Source organism: Cherax quadricarinatus, chromosome 87, assembly GCF_038502225.1.
Source record: "Cherax quadricarinatus isolate ZL_2023a chromosome 87, ASM3850222v1, whole genome shotgun sequence".
Lineage (NCBI taxonomy): Eukaryota > Metazoa > Arthropoda > Malacostraca > Decapoda > Parastacidae > Cherax > Cherax quadricarinatus.
In genome coordinates this window covers 604,834-628,594 of record NC_091378.1, presented here as the reverse complement: position 1 = coordinate 628,594, position 23,761 = coordinate 604,834, and the positions used below count along the sequence as shown (strand labels likewise).

The following is a 23,761-nucleotide window of genomic DNA, read 5'->3' as shown; positions in this document are numbered from 1 at the left end:
AGGCATTAAAGTTGACAATAGGAATTTGGTAATTATCCTAGTATATAAACCACCATCAGCAACTGCTGAGGAGTTCACAGATCAATTAAGGAAGATAGATAATTTTCTGGATAGGCTAGAAAATCCCACACCAAATATTTTACTCCTTGGAGATTTTAATCTCCCTCATGTAAAATGGAAGACGGTGCAACGCAATGTTATACCAGAAATATCTCGGGGAAACACCTTGGCTCAACAGGCACATACCAGGGAACAAATGAGGCTTTGATCCCACTAGAAATGGAAATACCCTGGATTTGATATTCACAAACAACGAGGAGCTAATCAGACATAACAGTTACAAAAATAATATACGTATTCTGATCACAACATCATAGAAGTTCAAACGAGTATTAACTGAGGGTTAAGGAACTGCACCACTAATGTTAGAGACAGCATGTTCAGTAAGTTTAATTTTAACAACCATAGAACTGACTGGGAAAAAATAAACCAAGAGCTATCAGACATATCCTGGAAATCAGACATGAGCGCTCTAAATTCCCACCACTGAATACAGACGCATAAAAAGTATATGTATGAAGCACATACCATTGAGGAATCCCAGAAGATCAGATATAGAGAGAGAGCATAGGAGATGGTACAGAAGAAGAGATGGTACAGAAGAAGAAAACAGGTTACTGAATTGCTTAAAAACACAAATACAGTGGTACCTCGAGTTACAAGCTTAATTTGTTCCAAAAGGCTGTTCGAGTGCCGATACCAAACTAATTTGGTCCGATTAGGAATAATGTTAATTAGATTAGTCAGTTTCAGACCCCCAAAAATACACTGTAAGTGTATTTTTGGGGGTCTTACAAAAATACACTTACACAATTGTTCAAGTTGAGAACTGTTTGAAACTCGAGGTACCACTGTATGTTACAACAGGAAAGACAGGCTTAGCCGAGAGATCACTGAATTAAAGCAAAAACTCAGAATGTCATACCTAACAGAAGAAGTACAAGGGGAACAAAGGGCCATACAGGATATTGCAAGAAACCCAAAATATTTCTGTTCCTATGCAAAATCCAAACTAAGAACTACCTGTAGAATTGACCCATCATTGAGAGGAGATTCGTATACTGACGATGAATGGGAAATAAGTGAAATCCTAAAAGAACAGTATGAGTCAGTGTTCAGCAACCCACTAAATGACAGCAAGGTAGAAAATGTAGAAATATTTTTCACTCCAGCAGAAGGCCGCACAGACCAACTAACCGACATTAGTACAAATCCAATAGATTTCAGAAAAGAAATGGACAACATGCCCACTCACTCAGCACTTGGACCAGATTCATGGAATGCTCTGTTTATAAAGAAGTGCAAAGTACCACTAGCACGACCCCTCAGTAATGTTTGGAGAAAGAGCTTAGATCTACGTGAAATATCGGAGGCCTTAAAGAATGTAGACATAGCTCATTTGCATAAGGGAGGTAGTAGAGCACTAGCTAAAAATTACAGAAGATGTACTGTTATGCAGACTACTGCATTGGTTTACAAATGGTATAAATAATATCAGTGCACTTGTGAAAGAATATCAGACTCACCAGTTGACGTGTATTGGACGAAAGAGTGATGAGATGGCAGATTACAAATTTCATGGACCAGCACAACCAGCATAACCTGAATCAGCATGGTTTTAGAGCAGGATGATCATGCCTGTCACAGCTGCTGAACCATTATGACAAAATTACGGAGACATTGGAAGAAGACCAAAATGCAGATGTGATTTATGTACACAGATTTTGCAAAGGCGTTTGACAAATACAATCATGGAGTGATAGCGCACAAAATGAGGGTCATGAGCATTATGGGAAAGGTAGGCAGATGGATTTTCAGGTTCCTAACACACAGAACACAACAAGTAGTAGTAAACAGAGCAAGATCCAGGATCAGCGAGGTCAAAAGCTCAGTGCCGCAAGGCACTGTCCTGGCACCTCTGCTGTTTCTCGTCCTCATAGCAGACATAGATAAAAACACCCGTCACACTTTTGTATCATCATTTGCAGATGACACTAAAATAAGTATGAAAGTCACCACAGTAGAAGACACTGAAAAATTACAGGGTTTTCCAGTGGGCAGTGCAGAACAACATGACGTTCAGTGGTGATAAGTGCCAGCTTCTTAGATATGGAAAGAATAAGGAACTCAAAAGGAACACTATATACAAAACTCAAGAGGGTCACCAAATAGAACAAAAGGAACACGTAAAAGACCTGGGAATAATTGTGTCAGTTGACCTTTCTTTTAACCCTTTCAGGGTTTCGGCCGTACTAGTATGGCTTACGAGCCAGGGTTTTTGACATACTAGTACGCCTAAATTCTAGCGCCCTCAAATCTAGTGTGAGAAAGCTGGTAGGCCTACATATGAAAGAATGGGTCTATGTGGTCAGTGTGCGTGGTATAAAAAAAATCCTGCAGCACAGTGCGTAATGAGAAAAAAAAACTTTGACCGTGTTTTTGGATTAAAGCAGCGACTTTGCACTGTATTTTCGTATGGTATTTATTGTTGTATTCTAGTTTTCCTGGTCTCATTTTATAGAATGGAAGACATATTACAGAAATTGAGATGATTTTGACTGGTTTTACAAAGAAAAGTACCTTGAAATTGAGCTCAAAGTAGCAGAGATGTTCGATTTTTACCAAAGTTCAAAAGTAAACAAATTATGCTGTGCATCCAATACACGTCAACTGGTGAGTCTGATATTCTTTCACAAGTGCGCTGATATTATTTATACCATTTTTACACCAATGCAGTAGTCTGCATAACAGTAAATCTTCTATTTTTTTTGTGAGAATAAAAATTCAAAGTAGAAAGCAAAAGAATGTAAGAGGGGCATGGGGATGTGACTAATGAACAGAGGAAATGTTATTTTAGTGCCAAGAATGTCTTTCTTGTTTATTCTGGACCCTATTTGGAAATTGGCATCTTTTGAAATTTGTGTGAAATTGGCAAAATTGCTAAATTCTGACCACTGTATTGGATAGTTGAAATCATTAAATGGGTGGTTTCTTGTATTCATTCGATAGAAAAAATGGAGTTCTAGCAAAATAGTTGTGTTTTTTGTCGACAAGTACACTAAAATTGGCCGAAAATAGGGCTCAAAGTGGGCAAAATCGCCAATGCATAAACATCGTTGGGACCTCTAACTAGTGCTCCCTCATTTAGAATCTTGCTCACTGCTGACGGCCCCATTCAAAGCAGGAGAAATATCAGAGCTGGAACAAATACACGTACAGAGATCATTTACAACTCACATTGAGCCAGTAAAGTACCTAAATTACTGGGAATGCCTTCAAGGGTGTGTTACCCGTGGTTACGCACGGAGTATGAAAACAAATCAAGAAACATCTAAAATGAGTTTTATTGACAGAAAAATAGTTTAAGAATCTGGCAACATTTTGGTGAAAATCCCATTTTAATACGACGTTTCTAAAGCAGTTTATAGCTATTTGAAACATATTATCTTACGAAGCACAAGGTAAAAAAGTTCGTGACCGCGCAAGATTTTTTTTTTTAATTTTGTCTAGTTTTCTTTTTAGCAGCTTCAAATTTAGTGCGAGAAAGCTGGTAGGCCTACATCTAAGAGACTGGGTCTGTGTGGTCAGTGTGTACAGTAATCAAAAAAATCGGGACAACAGTATCGCATTGTGGGAATGCCATCTCAGTACCCATTGTTCACTATGTCTCATGGTAGCAAAAACCTCTCTCCCAGGCGAACTGGGAATCTTCTCTTCCCAAGTAACAGTTGTAACAGTGACAAAAGTGGAAGAGAAGATGAATTCTGTGGTTTTGAGCAGTTACCAAAAGCATTGCTCAGGATGATGGAAATAGTGCTGAAAACCCAGATGACCCTCAACCATTCACCTCTGGGGTTGGTCTGTCTGTTTTATGGTAAGTTTTACAATGCTGTAAGCATAAGCTTATATTCTCCCATGGCCAGGGCTCAGATGTGAGTAATGGTAGTGACAGTAATGTTGATTTCCTTGCTATTGATGACCATTCAAGTAGCAACAATGAGGAAGAATATTCACTAGTGAAGCATCGATTTATACAACTGCTTGCAGTCCGGTAGTGTACCATATGCTATTCCAAGGGGGCAGAGTATATCCCTGAGTACATCCCATGGCCTTTCACCATCAACAGTGAAAGTTGCTACAGTTGGGATGGATAATAGACTACATGCATCAGTAGGTGGTGGTGCCATGCGGGATATGGCAACAGCGCAAGCCGGAAGCCACGCTGCTGACTCAGCATATCCGTGGCTCAGGGCATCCTCAACCACAACCAGCTACTAATATCCACTACCCATCAACAGACTGCATCTGGGATTGGCAGCAAAAAAGCAAATTTTGTGCCCAATCCCCATCAGTTTGATGACAGTCACAGTGGAATTCTGCTAAATTGTACCCTGTGGAACGGAAATATAAACACATATGCAGTATAATGTGATCCTTTATTGACTACGTTTTGCCCACACAGTGGGCTTTTTCAAGTGGGCGAAACGTAGTCAATAAAGGATCACATTATACTGCATATGTGTTTATATTTCCATTGTGTCGGTATTTTATACCATTTATTTCCACCCTGTGGAACACTGCAAGTGAACTGAAATTTTTTGATTTCTGTTTGATCAACCCCTGATGGAAATTATTGTCAGGGAAAAATAACAGATACTGTGATTATACCATGGCAAGCACAATGGTTTCACCAGTCATGACTACATGGGTAGAAGAAAACAACTATGGCTGAGATGTATTTATTTTTTGCCACAATATTGCTTATGCTACATGAGTGAATTCATGAGGTCTTTACTCCCACTGTCAAAAAATACCTCATTAAAAAAAAATTACCATTCAGGGCTCTTTTACTTATGGATAATGCTCCTTCTCACTCTCCAAACTTGGAAAACGAATTGCTAGAGGAGTTCAGTTTTATAACTGTGAAGTTCTTGCCTCTTAAAGGAGCCGAGCTCGATATTTTATACGCGGTCCATGGACCAGAAGGTCATTTCTAACTTCAAGAAACTACACCAAAGCACTTTTTGAAAGATGCTTTGAAATTACTTTGGAAACAAATTTAACCATCAGGGAGTTCTGGAAGGACCATTTCAGTATAGACAAAGCCTGGGGGTAATGTGTCTTCCAGGACCATGCAGTCAGCGTGGAAGAAATTGTGGCTTGCCTTTGTGGCAGCCAGGGATTTTGAAAGCTTTGAAGATGAGTATGAGCCGGTAGAGGATACTGTGTCCCTGGGGAAGACCTTGGGCCTAGAGGTGACTGAAGATGATGTGGAGGAGCTGGTGGAGGAGCATAGAACTGAACTCACTACAGAAGAACTTGTAGACCTTCAGAAGGAGCAGCAACAGATTGCAATGGAGGAGCTGTCATCAGAGGAAAAGGAGGGAAGGAATAATGTGCCCTTTGCACTTGTCAAGGAAATGTGTGCTAAATGGCATGAAGTGCAGGAGTTTCCTGAAAAATACCATCCAGACAAAGCAGTGGTCATCCATCTCACAAACATGCACAATGACAGTGTAATGTCTCAATTTAGACAAGTGTTAAAGCAGAGCCTGAAACACACCTCAGGACAGGTTTTTAGTGAGACAAAGAACCAGTGAGCCAGAACAAGGTGTTAGTGATGAAAAGAGACAAAGAAAAGAAACAGCACTAGGACAGTTGCCTGACATATTAATAGAAGGTGACTCTCCTTCCAAGCAGTAACATACCCCCTCCTCTCCTCCACCTCCTGTTTCCAGTATGCCATTAGCTTTCCACTGACAGCCTTTTATACGCATTGAATTTTCACACAGGTTGAGTCAGACACAGGGGATGTCAAGGAGGTTTTTGTGTCCTGTGTGTTCTGCTGCAGCTATCAAGGAAAAGTTTCATAGAAGGGTTTATATTGGGATTGATTGTTCTATACATTTATGTATATGTAATAGGCACAGTAGTATGAGTGCATATTGTGTATATTAAGTTTAAGCTTTTAATTATATTCATTGATTTGCAGGAGATTAAAAGTAGCAGATTTTGACTACAGTCAAGCATGCTCATATGTGGCCAAGATTACTGAAGGTATGTCAGGCAGAGAAATCACCAACTTGGCATTAGACTGGCAAATGACAACATATGCATCCCTTGAAGGTATTTTCACAGAAGATATTATGCGACGTAGAGCAGAAGCAACTGTTCAGCATAAGAAATATAAGGTACAGTGTGTGTTTACTTATCTAGTAGTAAACTTATAATGGTTTCTATTAGATAAATACTAAATGTCCTCCATGGGGAAGTTGAACAGAATTCCTCCTCCAAAAGCCATGCGTGTCGTAAGAGGCAACTAAAATGCTGGGAGCAAAGGGCTAGTAACTCCTTCTCCTCCTCCTGCCGAGAGACCTGGTCGTGGACTGAGCCGCAGGAGCATTGTTCCCTGGAATACCCTCCAGGTAGACTCCAGATATACCTTACTAAATTTAAAAAAGAGAAACTTTCATTTTTCTCTTTAGGTCACCCTACTGGTTTGTTGAAAAAAAATATTCTAAATGTACAAGAGTATAGTAGTACTAGCACAGTAACGCTCTTATATGGGTGTGAAGCATGGGTTGTGAATGCTGCAGCAAGAAAGAGGCTGGAAGCAGTGGAGATGTCATGTCTAAGGACAGTATGTGGTGTAAATATTATGCAGAGAATTTGTAGTGTGGAAATTAGGAGGAGGAGCTGTGGAGTTACTAAAAGTATTATTCAGAGGGCTGAAGAGGGGTTATTGAGGTGGTTTGGTCATTTAGAGAGGCTGGAGCACAATAGGTTGACTTGGAGGGTATATAAATCTGTAGTGGAAGGGAGGAGGGGTAGGGGATCATCCTAGGAAACAATGGAGGGAGGGGGTAAAAGAGGTTTTGTGTGCAAGGGGCTTGGACATACAGCAGGCATGTGTGAGCATGTTAGATAGGAGTGGAGATGAATGATTTTTGAGACTTGATGCGCTGTTGGAGTGTGAGCAGGGTAATATTTCATGAAGGGATTCATTGAACCAGTTAGCTGGAAAGTAAAAGGACACAAGTGCAACTAATGTGACATTTATTGTGGCAACGTTTCGCTCTCCAGGAGCTTTATCAAGCCATTACAAACAATACATGGACACAGAGGGTATATAAAGGCTCAGAGTGAGGTGAATACTAGTGAGGTACCATTTCGATGTTCACTAGTGGTAGTAGTAGTAGTAGTAGTAGTGACAAAAGTAATACAATATGGTAGAGCAATTAATTCGTACATGAGTAAAAGGATATAAAAGCTATTACTTGGGTAACATAAAAATAGGTTGGACAAATATAAACTGGAATGAGGCAGCTTGTTTCAGTGTTCACTCTCTGTGCTTTGTGTAGTATAACAGGAGAGACTATGTGATGGCAGGGTTTACTGTTTTCAGGAGGATTCTTGCTAAGACTTCGGAGATGGTGAAGCTGCCGTTGTTTTGTTTAATTGTATTCGAAACAGCGATCAGTGCTGATTCAAGGCACTTGCGTGTGCGGAAATTAGTTTCTTTTATCACTAATTGGGCTTCTCTGAATTTCATAAGATGATTGGTGGAATTTCGGTGTTGTACACAGGCGTTGTTTAAGTTGTCGTTCCTACATGCGTATATGTGTTCATTGAGGCGGGTGTCGAGGTTTCTTGCTGTTTCACCTACATAGATCTTGTCACAGCCTCCACAGGGTATAGTGTAAACTCCTGCATTGACTGGTTCGTGGTGCTTGGGTTTTGTCCTGGTTAGATCCTTTATTGAAGTGGTAGAAGCGATGGCGACTCTGGTGTTAGCTTGTGAAAGTACTTTTGAGACGTTTAGTGCAACCTGGCTGTTGGGAAGAATTATAACTTTGTTGGGAGCGGTGTTGATGCGTGGAGAATTGATGATCTGAAGAGCTCTTTTCTTGCAGTCTTTGATGAAAAAAGAAGGAAATTGTAACTCAGTGAATGTTTGGTGAATGTAAGTACATTCCTCGTCAAGAAACTCAGGACTACAAATTCGGTATGCTCTTAGGAAAAACCCGATGATGATGCCTCTTTTGGTCTTGGTATCTTGACTGGAATAGAAGTGTGTGAGATCATTTTTATTGGTGGGTTTCCGATAAACTTGAAATCTTAGGTTGTTGTCTACTTTGTGAATGAGGACGTCGAGGAAAGGTAGCTTGTCATTGGACTCTTCTTCTAGTGTAAACTGAATCGCTGGTTCAACTGCGTTGAGCCTTGCCTGAAGATCCCGTACATCAAAACGTTTTGGAGTTATTACGAGGACATCATCCACGTAACGTAACCAAGTGACGCTTGAAGGGATGATGTGGGTGAAGTGTTCGGACTCTAGGTGTTCCATGTATAAGTTGGCTAGGACGGCACTTATTGGGGACCCCATTCCCATGCCGTAGGTTTGTTTGTAGAGCTTGTTATTGAAGGAAAAACAGTTGAAGTTAACACAGAGTTCAATCAAGTCAACAAAATCTCCGGGAGGTAAAGGAAGATTAAGGTCCTGGTTGACTTTACGTCGTAGAACCTCGATGGCTTTTTTGGTAGGTACTTTTGTGAAGAGGGAAGTCACATCCAAACTGCTTAGTTTCTTGTTACGGATGGAGAGGTTACGGATGCGGTTGAGAAGGTCGCCTGAGTGTTTAAGATGAGCGGGGCTGATGGTCCCCAGAAGGCAGGAAAGATGTTTGGCAAGAACTCCGGCTAGTTTGTGTGGAGCACTGCCTATTCCTGACGTGATTGGTCTGAGAGGAATATTGTGTTTATGGGTCTTGGGTAGACCATACATGTGTGCTGGTTTAGGGTTGCTTGGTAACAAGTACAGAAGTTTCTTCCCTTCTCACACACTTCTATTCCAGTCAAGATACCAAGACCAAAAGAGGCATCATCATCGGGTTTTTCCTAAGAGCATACCGAATTTGTAGTCCTGAGTTTCTTGACGAGGAATGTACTTACATTCACCAAACATTCACTGAGTTACAATTTCCTTCTTTTTTCATCAAAGACTGCAAGAAAAGAGCTCTTCAGATCATCAATTCTCCACGCATCAACACCGCTCCCAACAAAGTTATAATTCTTCCCAACAGCCAGGTTGCACTAAACGTCTCAAAAGTACTTTCACAAGCTAACACCAGAGTCGCCATCGCTTCTACCACTTCAATAAAGGATCTAACCAGGACAAAACCCAAGCACCACGAACCAGTCAATGCAGGAGTTTACACTATACCCTGTGGAGGCTGTGACAAGATCTACGTAGGTGAAACAGCAAGAAACCTCGACACCCGCCTCAATGAACACATATACGCATGTAGGAACGACAACTTAAACAACGCCTGTGTACAACACCGAAATTCCACCAATCATCTTATGAAATTCAGAGACGCCCAATTAGTGATAAAAGAAACTAATTTCCGCACACGCAAGTGCCTTGAATCAGCACTGATCGCTGTTTCGAATACAATTAAACAAAACAACGGCAGCTTCACCATCTCCGAAGTCTTAGCAAGAATCCTCCTGAAAACAGTAAACCCTGCCATCACATAGTCTCTCCTGTTATACTACACAAGCACAGAGAGTGAACACTGAAACAAGCTGCCTCATTCCAGTTTATATTTGTCCAACCTATTTTTATGTTACCCAAGTAATAGCTTTTATATCCTTTTACTCATGTACGAATTAATTGCTCTACCATATTGTATTACTTTTGTCACTACTACTACTACTACTACTACTACTACTACTACTACTACCACTAGTGAACATCGAAATGGTACCTCACTAGTATTCACCTCACTCTGAGCCTTTATATACCCTCTGTGTCCATGTATTGTTTGTAATGGCTTGATAAAGCTCCTGGAGAGCGAAACGTTGCCACAATAAATGTCACATTAGTTGCACTTGTGTCCTTTTACTTTACATATTGTCGGTAATTCTACCAAATTTATTACAGTTAGCTGGACTTGAGTCCTGGAGGTATGAAGTACAGTGCCTTCACCTTAAAGGAGGGATTTAGGATATTGGCTGTTTAGAGTGACATCCAAACTGTCATATCTGTGCACCTCTACAAAGACAGTGGTGAAAGTGTCTTTTTTTTGGGTCACCCTGCCTCAGTGGGATACGGCCGGTTTGTTGAAAAAAAAATGTGTGCATGCATGTGTTCCTGGGTTCAGTGCCCCTGCAGCCTAGTCCATGACCAGGCCTCATGATGGATCAGGGCCTTAACAACCAGGCTGTTGTTACTGGCTACATGCAATCCAATATACAAACCACAGCCTGGCTGGTCAGGCATTAGATATCTGTCCAATTCCATCTTGAAGACAGCTAGGGATATATTGGTAAGGCCCCCTTATAAGAACATAAGAAAGAAGGAACACTGCAGCAGGCCTGTTGGCCCATACTAGGCAGGTCCTTTACAATCCATCTCACTAACAAAACATTTGCCCAACCCAATTTTCAATGCCACCCAAGAAATAAGCTCTGATAACTCTATCCACTCTCATATGCAAGTTCCACTCAAATCCAACCCCTCTCACTCATGTATTTATCCAACCTAAATTTGAAACTACCCAAGGTTTTAGCCTCAATAACCCAACTAGGTAGACTGTTCCACTCATCAACTACCCTATTTCCAAACCAATACTTTCCTATATCCTTTCTAAATCTAAACTTGTCTAATTTGAATCCATTACTGCAGGTTCTCTCTTGGAGAGAGATCCTCAAGACCTTATTTATATCCCCTTTATGGGGAGGCTGTTGAACAGCCTTGGACCTGTGACACTTATTGTCACTTAAGGTTCTGAAGCTCGGGAGTGTCCATAATCCTAGCACTTATAAGTTAAATGATGTAGAACTTAGCCATACAGATTGCAAAAAGGACTTGGGGGTTATGGTGAGCAGCAACCTTAAACCAAGACAGCAATGCCTAATCGTACGTAATAAGGCAAATAGATTACTGGGATTTATATCAAGAAGTGTAAGCATCAGAAGTCCAGAGGTCATACTGCAGCTTTGTACATCATTAGTAAGGCCTCACCTAGATTATGCAGCTCAGTTCTGGTCTCCATATTACAGAATGGACATAAATTCATTAGAAAACATTCAGCGTAGGATGACTAAATTAATACATAGCATTAGAAATCTTCCTTATGAAGAAAGATTGAATACTCTTAAGTTACATTCACTTGTTAGACGAAGAATGAGGGGAGACATGATCGAAGAATGAGGGGAGACATGATCAAAGTGTATAAGTGGAAGATAGGTATTAATAAAGGGGATATTAATAAGGTCTTGAGGATATCTCTCCAAGAGAGAACCGGCAGTAATGGATTTAAATTAGATAAGTTTAGATTTAGAAAGGACATAGGAAAGTATTGGTTTGGAAATAGGGTAGTTGATGAGTGGAACAGTCTACCTAGTTGGGTTATTGAGGCTAGGCCTTTGGGTAGTTTCAAATTTAGGTTGGATAAGTACATGAGTGGGAGGGGTTGGATTTGAGTGGGACTTGCACATCGGAGCTTATTTCTTGGGTAGCATTGAAAATTGGGTTGGGCAAATGTTTTGTTAGTGGGATGAATTGTAAAGGACCTGCCTAGTATGGGCCAACAGGCCTGCTGCAGTGTTCCTCCTTTCTTATGTTCTTATGTTCTCCCAGTGTACTCCTGACACCCCTGCTTTTCAGTCGGGTTATGTGGCATCATTTGCAAAGTTTTTTGCTTTCATAGGGAGTGATTTCTGTGCAGATCTGGGACCAGTCTCTCTGGGATTTTCCAGGTGTAAATTATGAAGTACAGTGGTCCCTCAATTATCGTCCTTAATCCATTCCTGGAAGTGGGACTATTATCGAAATAGACAATTTTCGAATCAATTTTCCCCATAAGAAATAATGTAAATACAATTAATCTGTTCCTGACACCCAGAAGTATCAAAACAAAAAAAATTTTACATGAAATATAGATGTATAGTACATAAACAATACAATGGGACATGATGAATGAAACATTAACAGCATAACACTTACCTTTATTTGCTATTCTTCTTAGTGTATGGAAGACTGGAGGAGGAGAGAGATTGAATTACTGTTTGGAAGGGGCATCCCCTTCCATCAACACCTCAGGTACCAAGTGCTTTTCTGAGGCTACTTCTCTTCTCTGTTTCTTAATGCCACTAGGACCAGCTTGAGAGTCACTGGAGTCCTGTCTCGCAAAAAAAGTGTCCAGAGAGCTCTGTTTCTGGCATCTCTTTAAAACTTCCCTAAAATGGGCCAAGACTCTGTCACTGTACAAGTTGCCGATATGGCTTGCAACGTCCTTCTCAGGGTGATGTTTCTCCATAAATCTTTCCATCCTACCCCACATTTCAAAAATCTCCTTAATTTCTGAAGAAGGCACCTTCTTCCATCTCTCTTCCTCCTCCTCTGCAGCAAGATTCTGAACTGCGATCTGTTACTGTTCCTGCTGAAGCTCTTGCAGCTCCTCAGTGGTTAGCTCTTCATTGTGGTCCTCCACCAACTCTTCCACATCCTCCAAACTCACATCCAACCCCATGGAACTCCCCAATGCCACAATAGAGTTCACAATTGACATAGGCTCATCAGGGGCTGCCTCAAACCCTTCAAAATCCCTCTTGTGGACACAATCTGGCCACAAGTTTCTCCAAGCAGAGTTCAGAGTCCTGGTAGTCATTCCCTCCCAAGCATTACCTAAGGCTTATGCAATGGAGAATACTGAAGTGTTCTTTACAAAAATCTCTTAGGGTCAAGTGAGTGTCTGAGGCCACATTAAAGCACCTTTCAAACATTGCTTTGGTGTAGAGTTTTTTAAAGTTTGAAATGACCTGCTGGTCCATGGGCTGGAGGAGAGGAGTGGTATTCAGGGGCAAGAACTTTACTGTGATGAACCCAAACTCCTTCAGAATTAGGTCATCCAAGTTTGGAGGATGAGCAGGTGCATTGTCCATTACTAGGAGGCACTTGAGATCCAATTTATTTTCCAGGAGGTAATTCTTCACACTAGGGCCAAACACTCCATTGAACCACTCGACGAAAATTTCCCTCGTGACCCATGCCTTATTATTAGATCTCCAAAACACACACAATTTACTCTTTATAACTTTTTTTTTTTTTTTTGAACACTCTGGGATTTTCAGAATGGTACACTAGTAATGGCTTCACTTTGAAATCCCCACTAGCATTAGCACAGAACATGAGCGCCAGCCTGTCTTTCATAGGCTTGTGTCCTGGCAGTGCCTTTTCCTCCTGAGTAATGTAGGTCCTCTTTGGCATTTTCTTCCAAAAGAGGCCTGTTTTGTCACAATTGAACACTTGTTCGGGTTTCAGTCCTTCAGCCTCTATGTACTCCTTGAATTCCTGCACATATTTTTCAGCCGCTTTTTGGTCCAAACTGGCAGCCTCACCATGCCCTATCACACTGTGCATGCCAGTACGCTTCTTAAATCTCTCAAACCAGTCTTTGCTGGCCTTAAATTCACTCACATCACCACTAGTTGCAGGCAATTTCTTTACCAAATCATCATGCAACTGCCTAGCCTTTTCACAAATAATCGACGTCATAAGACTATCTCCTGCTAATTGTTTCTCGTTTATCCACACCAATAATAACTTCTCAACATCTTCGAGAACTGGTGATCTCATTTTTGTCAGCATATTTACCCCCTTTGCAACAACAGCTTCCTTGATTTCCTCTTTCTTGGCTATGATGGAAGATATGGTTGTACGGGATTTGTTATGCATCCTAGCCAGTTCGCCCACACGTACGCCACTTTCATTTTGTTAATGATGTTTTTCTTAAATTCAGTCGTATTTCTCACCTTCTTTACCGCAGGCTTGGCACTAGGAGCTTTCTTTGGAGCCATGGTAGCTTATTTAGCACTTGCAAACACTAAAATGAATGGAATACAGTGGACCCCCAGTTCACGATATTAATCCGTTCCTGAGAGCTCATCGTAAACCAAAATTATCGGAAAGCGAATCAATTTTCCTCACACAAGGATGTGTGATGTCACCGTGGTTGTTTAATATATTTATAGATGGGGTTGTAAGAGAAGTAAATGCGAGGGTCTTGGCAAGAGGCGTGGAGTTAAAAGATAAAGAATCACACACAAAGTGGGAGTTGTCACAGCTGCTCTTTGCTGATGACACTGTGCTCTTGGGAGATTCTGAAGAGAAGTTGCAGAGATTGGTGGATGAATTTGGTAGGGTGTGCAAAAGAAGAAAATTAAAGGTGAATACAGGAAAGAGTAAGGTTATGAGGATAACAAAAAGATTAGGTGATGAAAGATTGAATATCAGATTGGAGGGAGAGAGTATGGAGGAGGTGAACGTATTCAGATATTTGGGAGTGGACGTGTCAGCGGATGGGTCTATGAAAGATGAGGTGAATCATAGAATTGATGAGGGAAAAAGAGTGAGTGGTGCACTTAGGAGTCTGTGGAGACAAAGAACTTTGTCCTTGGAGGCAAAGAGGGGAATGTATGAGAGTATAGTTTTACCAACGCTCTTATATGGGTGTGAAGCGTGGGTGATGAATGTTGCAGCGAGGAGAAGGCTGGAGGCAGTGGAGATGTCATGTCTGAGGGCAATGTGTGGTGTGAATATAATGCAGAGAATTCGTAGTTTGGAAGTTAGGAGGAGGTGCGGGATTACCAAAACTGTTGTCCAGAGGGCTGAGGAAGGGTTGTTGAGGTGGTTCGGACATGTAGAGAGAATGGAGCGAAACAGAATGACTTCAAGAGTGTATCAGTCTGTAGTGGAAGGAAGGCGGGGTAGGGGTCGGCCTAGAAAGGGTTGGAGGGAGGGGGTAAGGGAGGTTTTGTGTGCGAGGGGCTTGGACTTCCAGCAGGCATGCGTGAGCGTGTTTGATAGGAGTGAATGGAGACAAATGGTTTTTAATACTTGACGTGCTGTTGGAGTGTGAGCAAAGTAACATTTATGAAGGGATTCAGGGAAACCGGCAGGCCGGACTTGAGTCCTGGAGATGGGAAGTACAGTGCCTGCACTCTGAAGGAGGGGTGTTAATGTTGCAGTTTAAAAACTGTAGTGTAAAGCACCCTTCTGGCAAGACAGTGATGGAGTGAATGATGGTGAAGGTTTTTCTTTTCGGGCCACCCTGCCTTGGTGGGAATCGGCCAGTGTGATAATAAATATAAATAAATAAAATAATGGAAATCAAATTAATCCGTGCAAGACACCCAAAAGTATGAAAAAAACTTATACCACATGAAATATTAAGTTTAATGCAATATAATAATTAAAATAACAACAATAACAATAGAATAATAACAATAGAATAATTGACACTTACCTTTAATGAAGATCTGGTGATGATTGATGGGATGGGAAGAGGGGAGAGTGTTGAACCTATTGTTTAGAAGGGGAATCCCCCTCCATTAGGACTTGAGGTAGCAAGTCCTTTTCCGGGGTTACTTCCCTTCTTCTTTTAACCCTTTGACTGTCGCGGCCGTATATATACGTCTTACGAGGTACCGTGTTTGACGTATATATACTCATAAATTCTAGCGGCTTCAAATCAAGCAGGAGAAAGCTGGTAGGCCCACATGTGAGAGAATGGGTCTGTGTGGTCAGTGTGCACCATATAAAAAAAATCCTGGAGCATGCAGTGCATAATGCGAAAAAAAAACTCCGACCATTTTTTTTTTAATTAAAATGCCGACTTTGTGGTCTATTTTCGTATAGTATTTATGGTTGTATTCTCGTTTTCTTGGTCTCATTTGATAGAATGGAAAACATATTATAGAAATAGAGGTGATTTTGATTGATTTTACTATAAAAAGAACCTGGAAATGGAGCTCAAAGTAGGGGAAATGTTTGATTTTTGCCAATGTTCAAAAGTAAACAAATGATGTCATTGTCCAATAAATGTCCAACTAGCCATTCTAATATGCAGTCATAAATGGGTTGATGTTATTTATACAATTATTACAGTATTGCAGTAGTCTGCATAATAGTAAGTCTTCTATGTTTTGTTTGAATAAAAATTCAAAATAGAAAGCAAGAGTAATATCAGAGGGGCCTGGAGACATGACTGATGAACAAAGAAAATGTTATTTTAGAGCCAGGAATGTCTGCATTGTTCATTCTGGACCTTATTTTGAAATTGTCATATTTTTTAATTTTCGTGAAATTGGCCAAATTGCAAATTTCTGACCACATTATTGGGTAATTGAAATCGGTAAATGGGCAGTTTCTTGTACTCAATCGATAGAAAAAATGGAGTTCTAAACAAATAGCTATGAGTTTGGTCGACTGGAACAATGGAATTAGCCGAAAATAGGGCTCAAAGTGGGCGAAATCGCCGATTTGTGAATATCGCCGAGATCGCTAACTTCGCGAGAGCATAATTCCGTCAGTTTTCCACCAAATTTCGTTTTTTTTGTGTCATTACAATCGAGAAAAGATTCTCTATCATTTCATAAGATTGTTTTTTTTTTTTTTTTTTTTTTTTTTTTTTTTTGAAATTTTGCGACACCAGGAGACACCTCAGGATTGGGGGTTGCGACAGTCAAAGGGTTAATGCCACTAGGACCACCTTGAGAGTCACTGGACTTCTGTCGCACAACATATCTGTCCATAGAGGTCTTTACCTCCCATTCCTTTAAGATTTGTCTAAAATGGGCCACAACATTCTCATTGTAATAGTCACCAGCACGGCTTGCAATAGCTGTGTTAGGGTGATTTTCATCCATAAAGGTTTGCAGTTCAACCCACTTTGCACACATTTCCTTAATTTTTGAAGTAGGCACAATGGATTTCACAACTGGCATAGGCTTCTCAGGGTTAGCCCCAAACCCTTCAAAATCTTTCTTAATTTTCATACTAATTCTCACCCTTTTTACCACAGGGTTGGCACTAGAAGCTTTCTTGGAGCCCATGGTGACTTATTTTGCAGAAACAAGCACCAAAAACAGTGATAATATGGATAATTTGGAATGTACCAAATGTATCCTTAGATGCGCGCACACTGGCTGGCTTGTAAACACTGGCACACACGGGGCAGTTCAGGCCACGAATGGACACGTCTCGTATGAATCGCATCGCATACTGGGTTTTGTAACGGGAACCGAGGCAAATTTTTGGCGATATAATGCATCGGCTGCCGGATTTATCGGATACCGATAGCATCGCGAACCGGGGGTCCACTGTACAGTGAACCCTCGCCTAACGATGGCATCGCATAACGTTAAATCCACCTAGCGATACATTTTAACACAAAAATTTTGCCTCGCCTAGCGCTAAAAAACTCGCCCAATGCGATTCGTCCGAGACGCGTCCACGTGCAGCCTGAGCCAGCCTCACTTGTTCCATGGGTGGCAGTGTTTACAAGCCAGCCTCCGCAGTCACATCCAAGCATACAATCGGAACATTTAGTATTATCACAGCGTTTTTAGTGATTTCACCTGCAAAATAAGTGACCATGGGCCCCAAGAAAGCTTCTAGGGTGAGAATTACTATGGATATGAAGAAAGAGATCATTGCTAAGTATGAAAGTGGAGTGCGTGTCTCCGAGCTGGCCAGGTTATATAGTAAACCCCAATCAACCATCGCTACTATTGTGACCAAGAAAACGGCAATCAAGGAAGCTGTTCTTGCCTAAGTTGCAACTTTGTTTTCGAAACAGAGATCGCAAGTGATAGAAAATGTTAAGAGACTGTTATTGGTGTGGATAAACGAAAAACAGATAGCAGGAGATAGCGTCTCTCAAGCGATCATATGTGAAAAGGCTAGGAAGTTGCATGAGGATTTAATTAGAAAAATGCCTGCAACTAGTGGTGATGTGAGTGAATTTAAGGCCAGCAAAGGTTGGTTTGAAAGATTTAAGAATCGTAGTGGCATACATAGTGTGATAAGGCATGGTGAGGCTGCCAGTTCGGACCACAAAGCAGCTGAAAAATATGTGCATCAATTCAAGGAGTACATAGACAGTGAAGGACTGAAACCTGAACAAGTGTTTAATTGTGACAAAACAGGCCTGTTTTGGAAGAAAATGCCAAGCAGGACCTACAATACTCAGGAGGAAAAGGCACTCCCAGGACAAGCCTATGAAAGACAGGCTTACTCTGTTGATGTGTGCCAATGCTAGTGGTGATTGCAAAGTGAAGCCTTTATTGGTGTATCACTCTGAAACTCCCAGAGCGTTCAGGCAAAAGAATATCCTCAAGGCTAATTTGTGTGTGCTGTGGAGGGCAAACAGTAAGGCATGGGTCACTAGGGACTTTTTCTATGACTGGTTACACCATGCATTTGCCCCCCACTGTGAAAAATTACCTAATTGAAAATAAATTTGACCTGAAGTGCCTCCTGGTCATCCTTCAGACGTGGCAGAGCGACTTTCTGCAGACATGAGCTTCATTAACATCAAGTTTTTGCCTCCTAATACCACTCCTCTCCTGCAGCCCATGGACCAGCAGGTCATTGCAAACTTTAAAAAACTGTACACAAAAGCTCTGTTTGAAAGGTGCTTTGTAGTGACCTCAGAAACTCAATTGACTCTAAGAGAGTTTTGGAGAAATCACTTTAATATCCTCAGTTGTGTAAACCTTATAGGTAAGGCTTGGGAGGGAGTGACTAAGAGGACCTTGAACTCTGCTTGGAAGAAACTGTGGCCAGAATGTGTAGACAAAAGGGATTTTGAAGGATTTGAGGCTAACCCTGAGAAGCGTATGCCAGTTGAGGAATCAATTGTGGCATTGGGGAAGTCCTTGGGGTTGGAGGTTAGTGGGGAGGATGTGGAAGAGTTGGTGGAGGAGGACAATGAAGAACTAACCCCTGATGAGCTGCTAGATCATCTTCAACAGCAAGAGGCCACACCTGAGGAAACTGCTTTGGAGGAGGGGAGAGAGAAATTGAAGAAGTTGCCTACTTCAAAGATTAAGGAAATATGTGCAAAGTGGCTTGAAGTGCAAACCTTTATGGATGAAAATCACCCTCACACACCTATTGCAAGCCGTGCTGGTGACTATTACACTGACAATGTTGTGAAACACTTTAGGAAAGTCATAAAGGAACGAGAGGTACAGGCCTCTATGGACAGATATGTTGTGCGACAGAAGTCCAGTGACTCTCAAGCTGGTCCTAGTGGTATTAAAAGAAGAAGGGAAGTAACCCCGGAAAAGGACTTGCTACCTCAAGTCGTAATGGAAGGGGATTCCCCTTCTAAACACTAAGACCATCCACACACTCCCCTCCTCCCATCCCATCAATCATCACCAGATCTTCAGTAAAGGTAAGTGTCATGTAACTGTGCATGTCTTCTTCAGTTTGTGTGTATTAAAATTAATATTTCATGTGGTAAAAAAATTTTTTTTCACACTTTTGGGTGTCTTGCACAGATTAATTTGATTTCCATTATTTCTTATGGGGAAAATTAATTCACCTAACGATAATTTCGCCTAACGTTGAGCTCTCAGGAACGGATTAATAGCGTTAGGCGAGGGTCCACTGTATTATGAAATATTTTGTATGAACACACGAGGGGACCGTCGCTCACTGTAAACAATGGCACACTGACTGGGAAGGAAGGCCGGGGCCTGTAGGCCCATGAGTGTGCATCCCAGACGAAGGACGATTAGCGAGTTAACTGACCATTTGCGAGCCAATGTCTGGATGAAATAACGCGACTATTTCCGAAATGGACAACTATCAGGCCAGACGATTATTGAGGGACCACTGTACCTTTCTTGCCTGCATTCTGAGGAGTACAGGTCCAGGGCCTTCAAACCTTCCAGTAATTGAATTGCTTTACTAAACTAATACAGTGGAACCTCGGTATGCGACCTTAATTCATTCCAGAAGGCTGTTCGAGTGCCGCTCCGTTTGAGTATTGAACAAGTTCTTCCCAACCAATTTTCTGTCTGGTTGGCTGTTATCACTAATCTTTGTAGGCCCCATGGTGACTTATTTATACAAATAATACAAAAAAAAATGCGTAGAAACACGAAATAGTTTACAGCAAAGTTCTGGCAGGTCATATTTGTTTGGTCGTACATGTACTGAAGGTCCTCTGTACATTCTTCAGATCTCCAATTTTGCCTGCCTTGAAAAGGGCTGTTAGTGTGCAGCAGTATTCGAGCCTAGGTAGAACAAGTGACATAAAGAGGATCATCATTGACTTGGCATCCCTTGTTTTGAAGGTTCACATTATCCATCCTATCATTCGCCTTACAGTTGTGATAATGGCTCTGTTGTCATCCAGGAAGGTGAGATCCTCTCATTTAGAATATTGTTCAGTGTTGATAGCCCTGTTCAGGGCACGAGAGATATCAGAGCTGGAAGAGATACAGAGATCATTTACAGCCTGCATATAGCCAATAAAGCATTAAAATTAGTGGGAACTCCTTAAAGTCCTAAATGTGAACTCACTGGAAAGTACTTGAGGGTCTGGTCCCAAACCTGCACACAGTGGGCACAATAAGGAAACAGTGTTTCATGTCTGTGACCCCAGACTATTCAACATCTTGCCAGAAGATATCAGAAACACTGCTGGGACAAGTGTAGAAGTCTTCAAGAGGAAACTGGACATCTTCACCAGGTGCCAGATCAACCAGGCTGTGATGGATAGGTGGGCCAACAGGCTCCCAGCAGCAACAGCCTGGCTGACCAGGCAAGCACCAGTCAAGCCTGGCCCAAGGCCAGGCTCTGGGAGTAGAAAAACTTAAAACTCATCAAAGGTAGACCAAAATCCTTTCATACCTTCTTCTGCTTCCTGCTCCTACTCCTTACTCTTTGTTTTCCTTCTTCCTCTCTTCTCTTCAGCCTCTCCTATCTCCATAGCTTAGATAATGTTCACACAGTGAAGCTCAACCAGCAGACAGCACATACATTTTTTCTAAATTCCAAAATGTGTAGCTGTCTATACAGCTGGAAATTCTGGCTACGAACATCAGCAAATGTCATAATGGCTAAAAGGGTTACTTTCTTTCTGTAAGTATCCTTTTTTAGGAAATATATAATAATAAATATTCCCTTTCTTTTCATACATGCAGTGGAAGCAGGAATTTAAAACATTCACTTTCCTTTCTTCTGATAATGCATGAAAGAATGTCATACATAGGCTATAAACAACTTGAAAATTATTCTTAAGTCATTTAAAAATTTGTCTTCTTAACAATTTATGTATCAGTGATGATGTTGATTTCTTGTAGGTTTCTTGGCGAAGTTCTCATGAAGACAAGAAAGCATTGTTCAGTGCTGCAGTTGTAGCAGCTTCAGAAGCAGCAGCAGCAGCAGCATCTGCAAAACCTGATACCATTAGCTGAGAACAGGATGCTAATTTAGGAATTAAATTACCAGTGATGTAAATTTAAGATTGGACCTCACACATGAAAAATACCAATAAAATATAAATGATTATATGATAAAGAACACTGCAAAAATTAGGCAATGTGATGTGAGGATATTATTGCTGAAATCAGATACCTAATACATAAGAAAACTATATTATGATTGTGCTTCATCCAGTAAATGTTTCACAAAATTTTATAGTAATAATAGTAAAAAAAATTAAGACAGTTGTATATATATATATATTTTTTTTCACAGTGTGAAAAATCTGTATAAAGTGTTTTTGTTTTTTAAAAAGAAGTAATTGTATAGTTTAAAATTGTTAGTATGAGTAAAGAATAGTCCCTAATAAAATGTCATACCAATCTTGCTCAAACACACTGGTAAAGTATTTCTTGCTCTAGCCCTTGAAATAAATAGTGCAAAACAATATGCAAATGCATTCCAGAATTAGCCTTCTTTTACCATACATGTAGTTAATTAAATTTTTTATGTTTCTCATTTCACACCAATGTTTCATCATGAGAAAATGTCTTTTGCAATATAATTGTATAGTACTGATGTTGCAGATGTTCAAATTTTTTGTTCTGTTAGAAGTACAATTTTATTGATATTTTTGTAGGTCCTCTTCAAAAATTGTGCAGTTGGTTGGAAATTGTATATGATGAATAGATCATTTAATAAATTGTTAACAGGCTTTGCTGTATGCCATAATTTTACCCCCTATCAACAATTTCAGGTACCTGCCATGTCTACCTACCATCTATCTCTAAAAACTTAGTATGTTTTCTTCCATATTTATTGAAATACTTCCATGATTGTGGGGAGGGTGGAGGTTGTGAGAGGTGCAAGTTTTGTATGAACATAAGAAAGAAGGAACACTGCAACAGGTCTAGTGACCCATGCAAGGCAGGTCCAATTCTCCTACCAGCTTAAGCCAACACCCTAACCTAGTCAGGTCAGGTCACATTCAGTTAAGGAAAGAGCACTGCATCTGACCTAGTAGTGCAAGCTAGTCAGGTCCAACTCTCACCCACCTATACCCACTCATGTATTTATCTAATCTACTTTTAAAACTACACAACGTCTTAGCTTCTATGATGGTACTCGGGAGTTTGTTCCACTCATCCACAACTCTTTTACCAAACCAGTGCTTTCCTATATCCTTCCTGAATTCAAATTTTTCAAATGGGGAGGGTAGACATTGTAAGAGATGCAAGTTGTGTGTGTGGGGCAGGGTGGAGGTAGTGAAAAGTGCAAGTTGTGTGTGTATGGGATGGAGGTTGTAAGAGGTGTAAGCTGTGTGTGGGAGAGCGGGGTGGAGATAGTGAAAGGTGCAAGTTGTGTGTGTATGGAGTGGAGGTTGTAAGAGATGCAAGTTGTGTGTGGGAGAGTGGGGTGGAGATAGTGAAAGGTGCAAGTTATATGTATGAAGAGGGTGGAGGTTGTGAGAAGTGCAAGTTATGTTGAATGATCTTATGGTAAACTGCTAGTACTTTAGGGCATTTCTTTAATTTGTGAAGCTGCACTTTCATTTGACCATAGACCATAAGAAAGTTCATCAGTAGGTCAGGTTTGTTCAGCTTCCACAAGTGTCTTACCCAATATTGTCTCAGCTCATATTTCACATTCCTGAGATATTGCTTATAGGTGAAATTGTCACTGGACAATTGGAACTGGACACCAGTGGTGTCCAGTTCCCACAGTTTATGAACTGGTTCTCACTCATCATAAGCAAGAGACAACTTATAGTGAGGGACTCTTTCTGTAGTAACTTTAAGTGTCATTACATTCTTTTAATTAATTATCTATTCACATTTCATTAGGTAGGGAAATGGTACCATATATCATGTACCCTCCTGAAATATTTAGTAATGAGATTCTATTTACCTTGTGCTTACTATGCACACAAGAAGAATAATCACTGCTTTTTAACAGGCCAATTGGTCTGACAGTCTCTTGTTCAATTGTTGATAGCCAACTTTACACTTTGACATAATTGCCTGGTGGCCTAATTCATAACTTGTGTGGTAATTTGTTCAGCAAGCAATCTGCAGCTACTGCCATTACTCACTGAAGCCAAGGAGGGAGGAATACATGATAATATATACCTGGAACTAGGTAGTAGGTTGGTAGACAGCAACCGCCCAGGGAGGTACTACCGTCCTGCCAAGTGAGTGTAAAACAAAAGCCTGTAATTGTTTTACATGATGGTAGGATTGCTGGTGTCCATTTTTCTGTCTCATAAACATGCAAGATTTCAGGTACGTCTTACTACTTCTTCTTACACTTAGGTCACACTACACATACATGTACAAGCATATACATATATATATGTACACACCCCTCTGGGTTTTCTTCTATTTTCTTACTAGTTCTTGTTCTTGTTTA

At 40.8% G+C, this 23,761-nt stretch overlaps 1 protein-coding gene across 4 annotated transcripts in view; it reads left to right on the top strand.

The window, feature by feature from the left end:
• Positions 1 to 22,067, top strand: part of bor (ATPase family AAA domain containing bor) — a 130,426-nt gene extending 108,359 nt beyond the window's left edge. For all 4 annotated transcript variants that reach the window (XM_070103709.1, XM_070103710.1, XM_070103711.1 and 1 more), the window contains exons 13-14: positions 6,053 to 6,251; positions 21,232 to 22,067. In XM_070103709.1, coding sequence (XP_069959810.1) covers positions 6,053 to 6,251; positions 21,232 to 21,345 — 313 coding nt within the window. In that variant the 3' untranslated portion in view covers positions 21,346 to 22,067. The remainder of the gene's footprint in view (positions 1 to 6,052; positions 6,252 to 21,231) is intronic.
• The last annotated feature ends 1,694 nt before the right edge of the window (positions 22,068 to 23,761 follow it).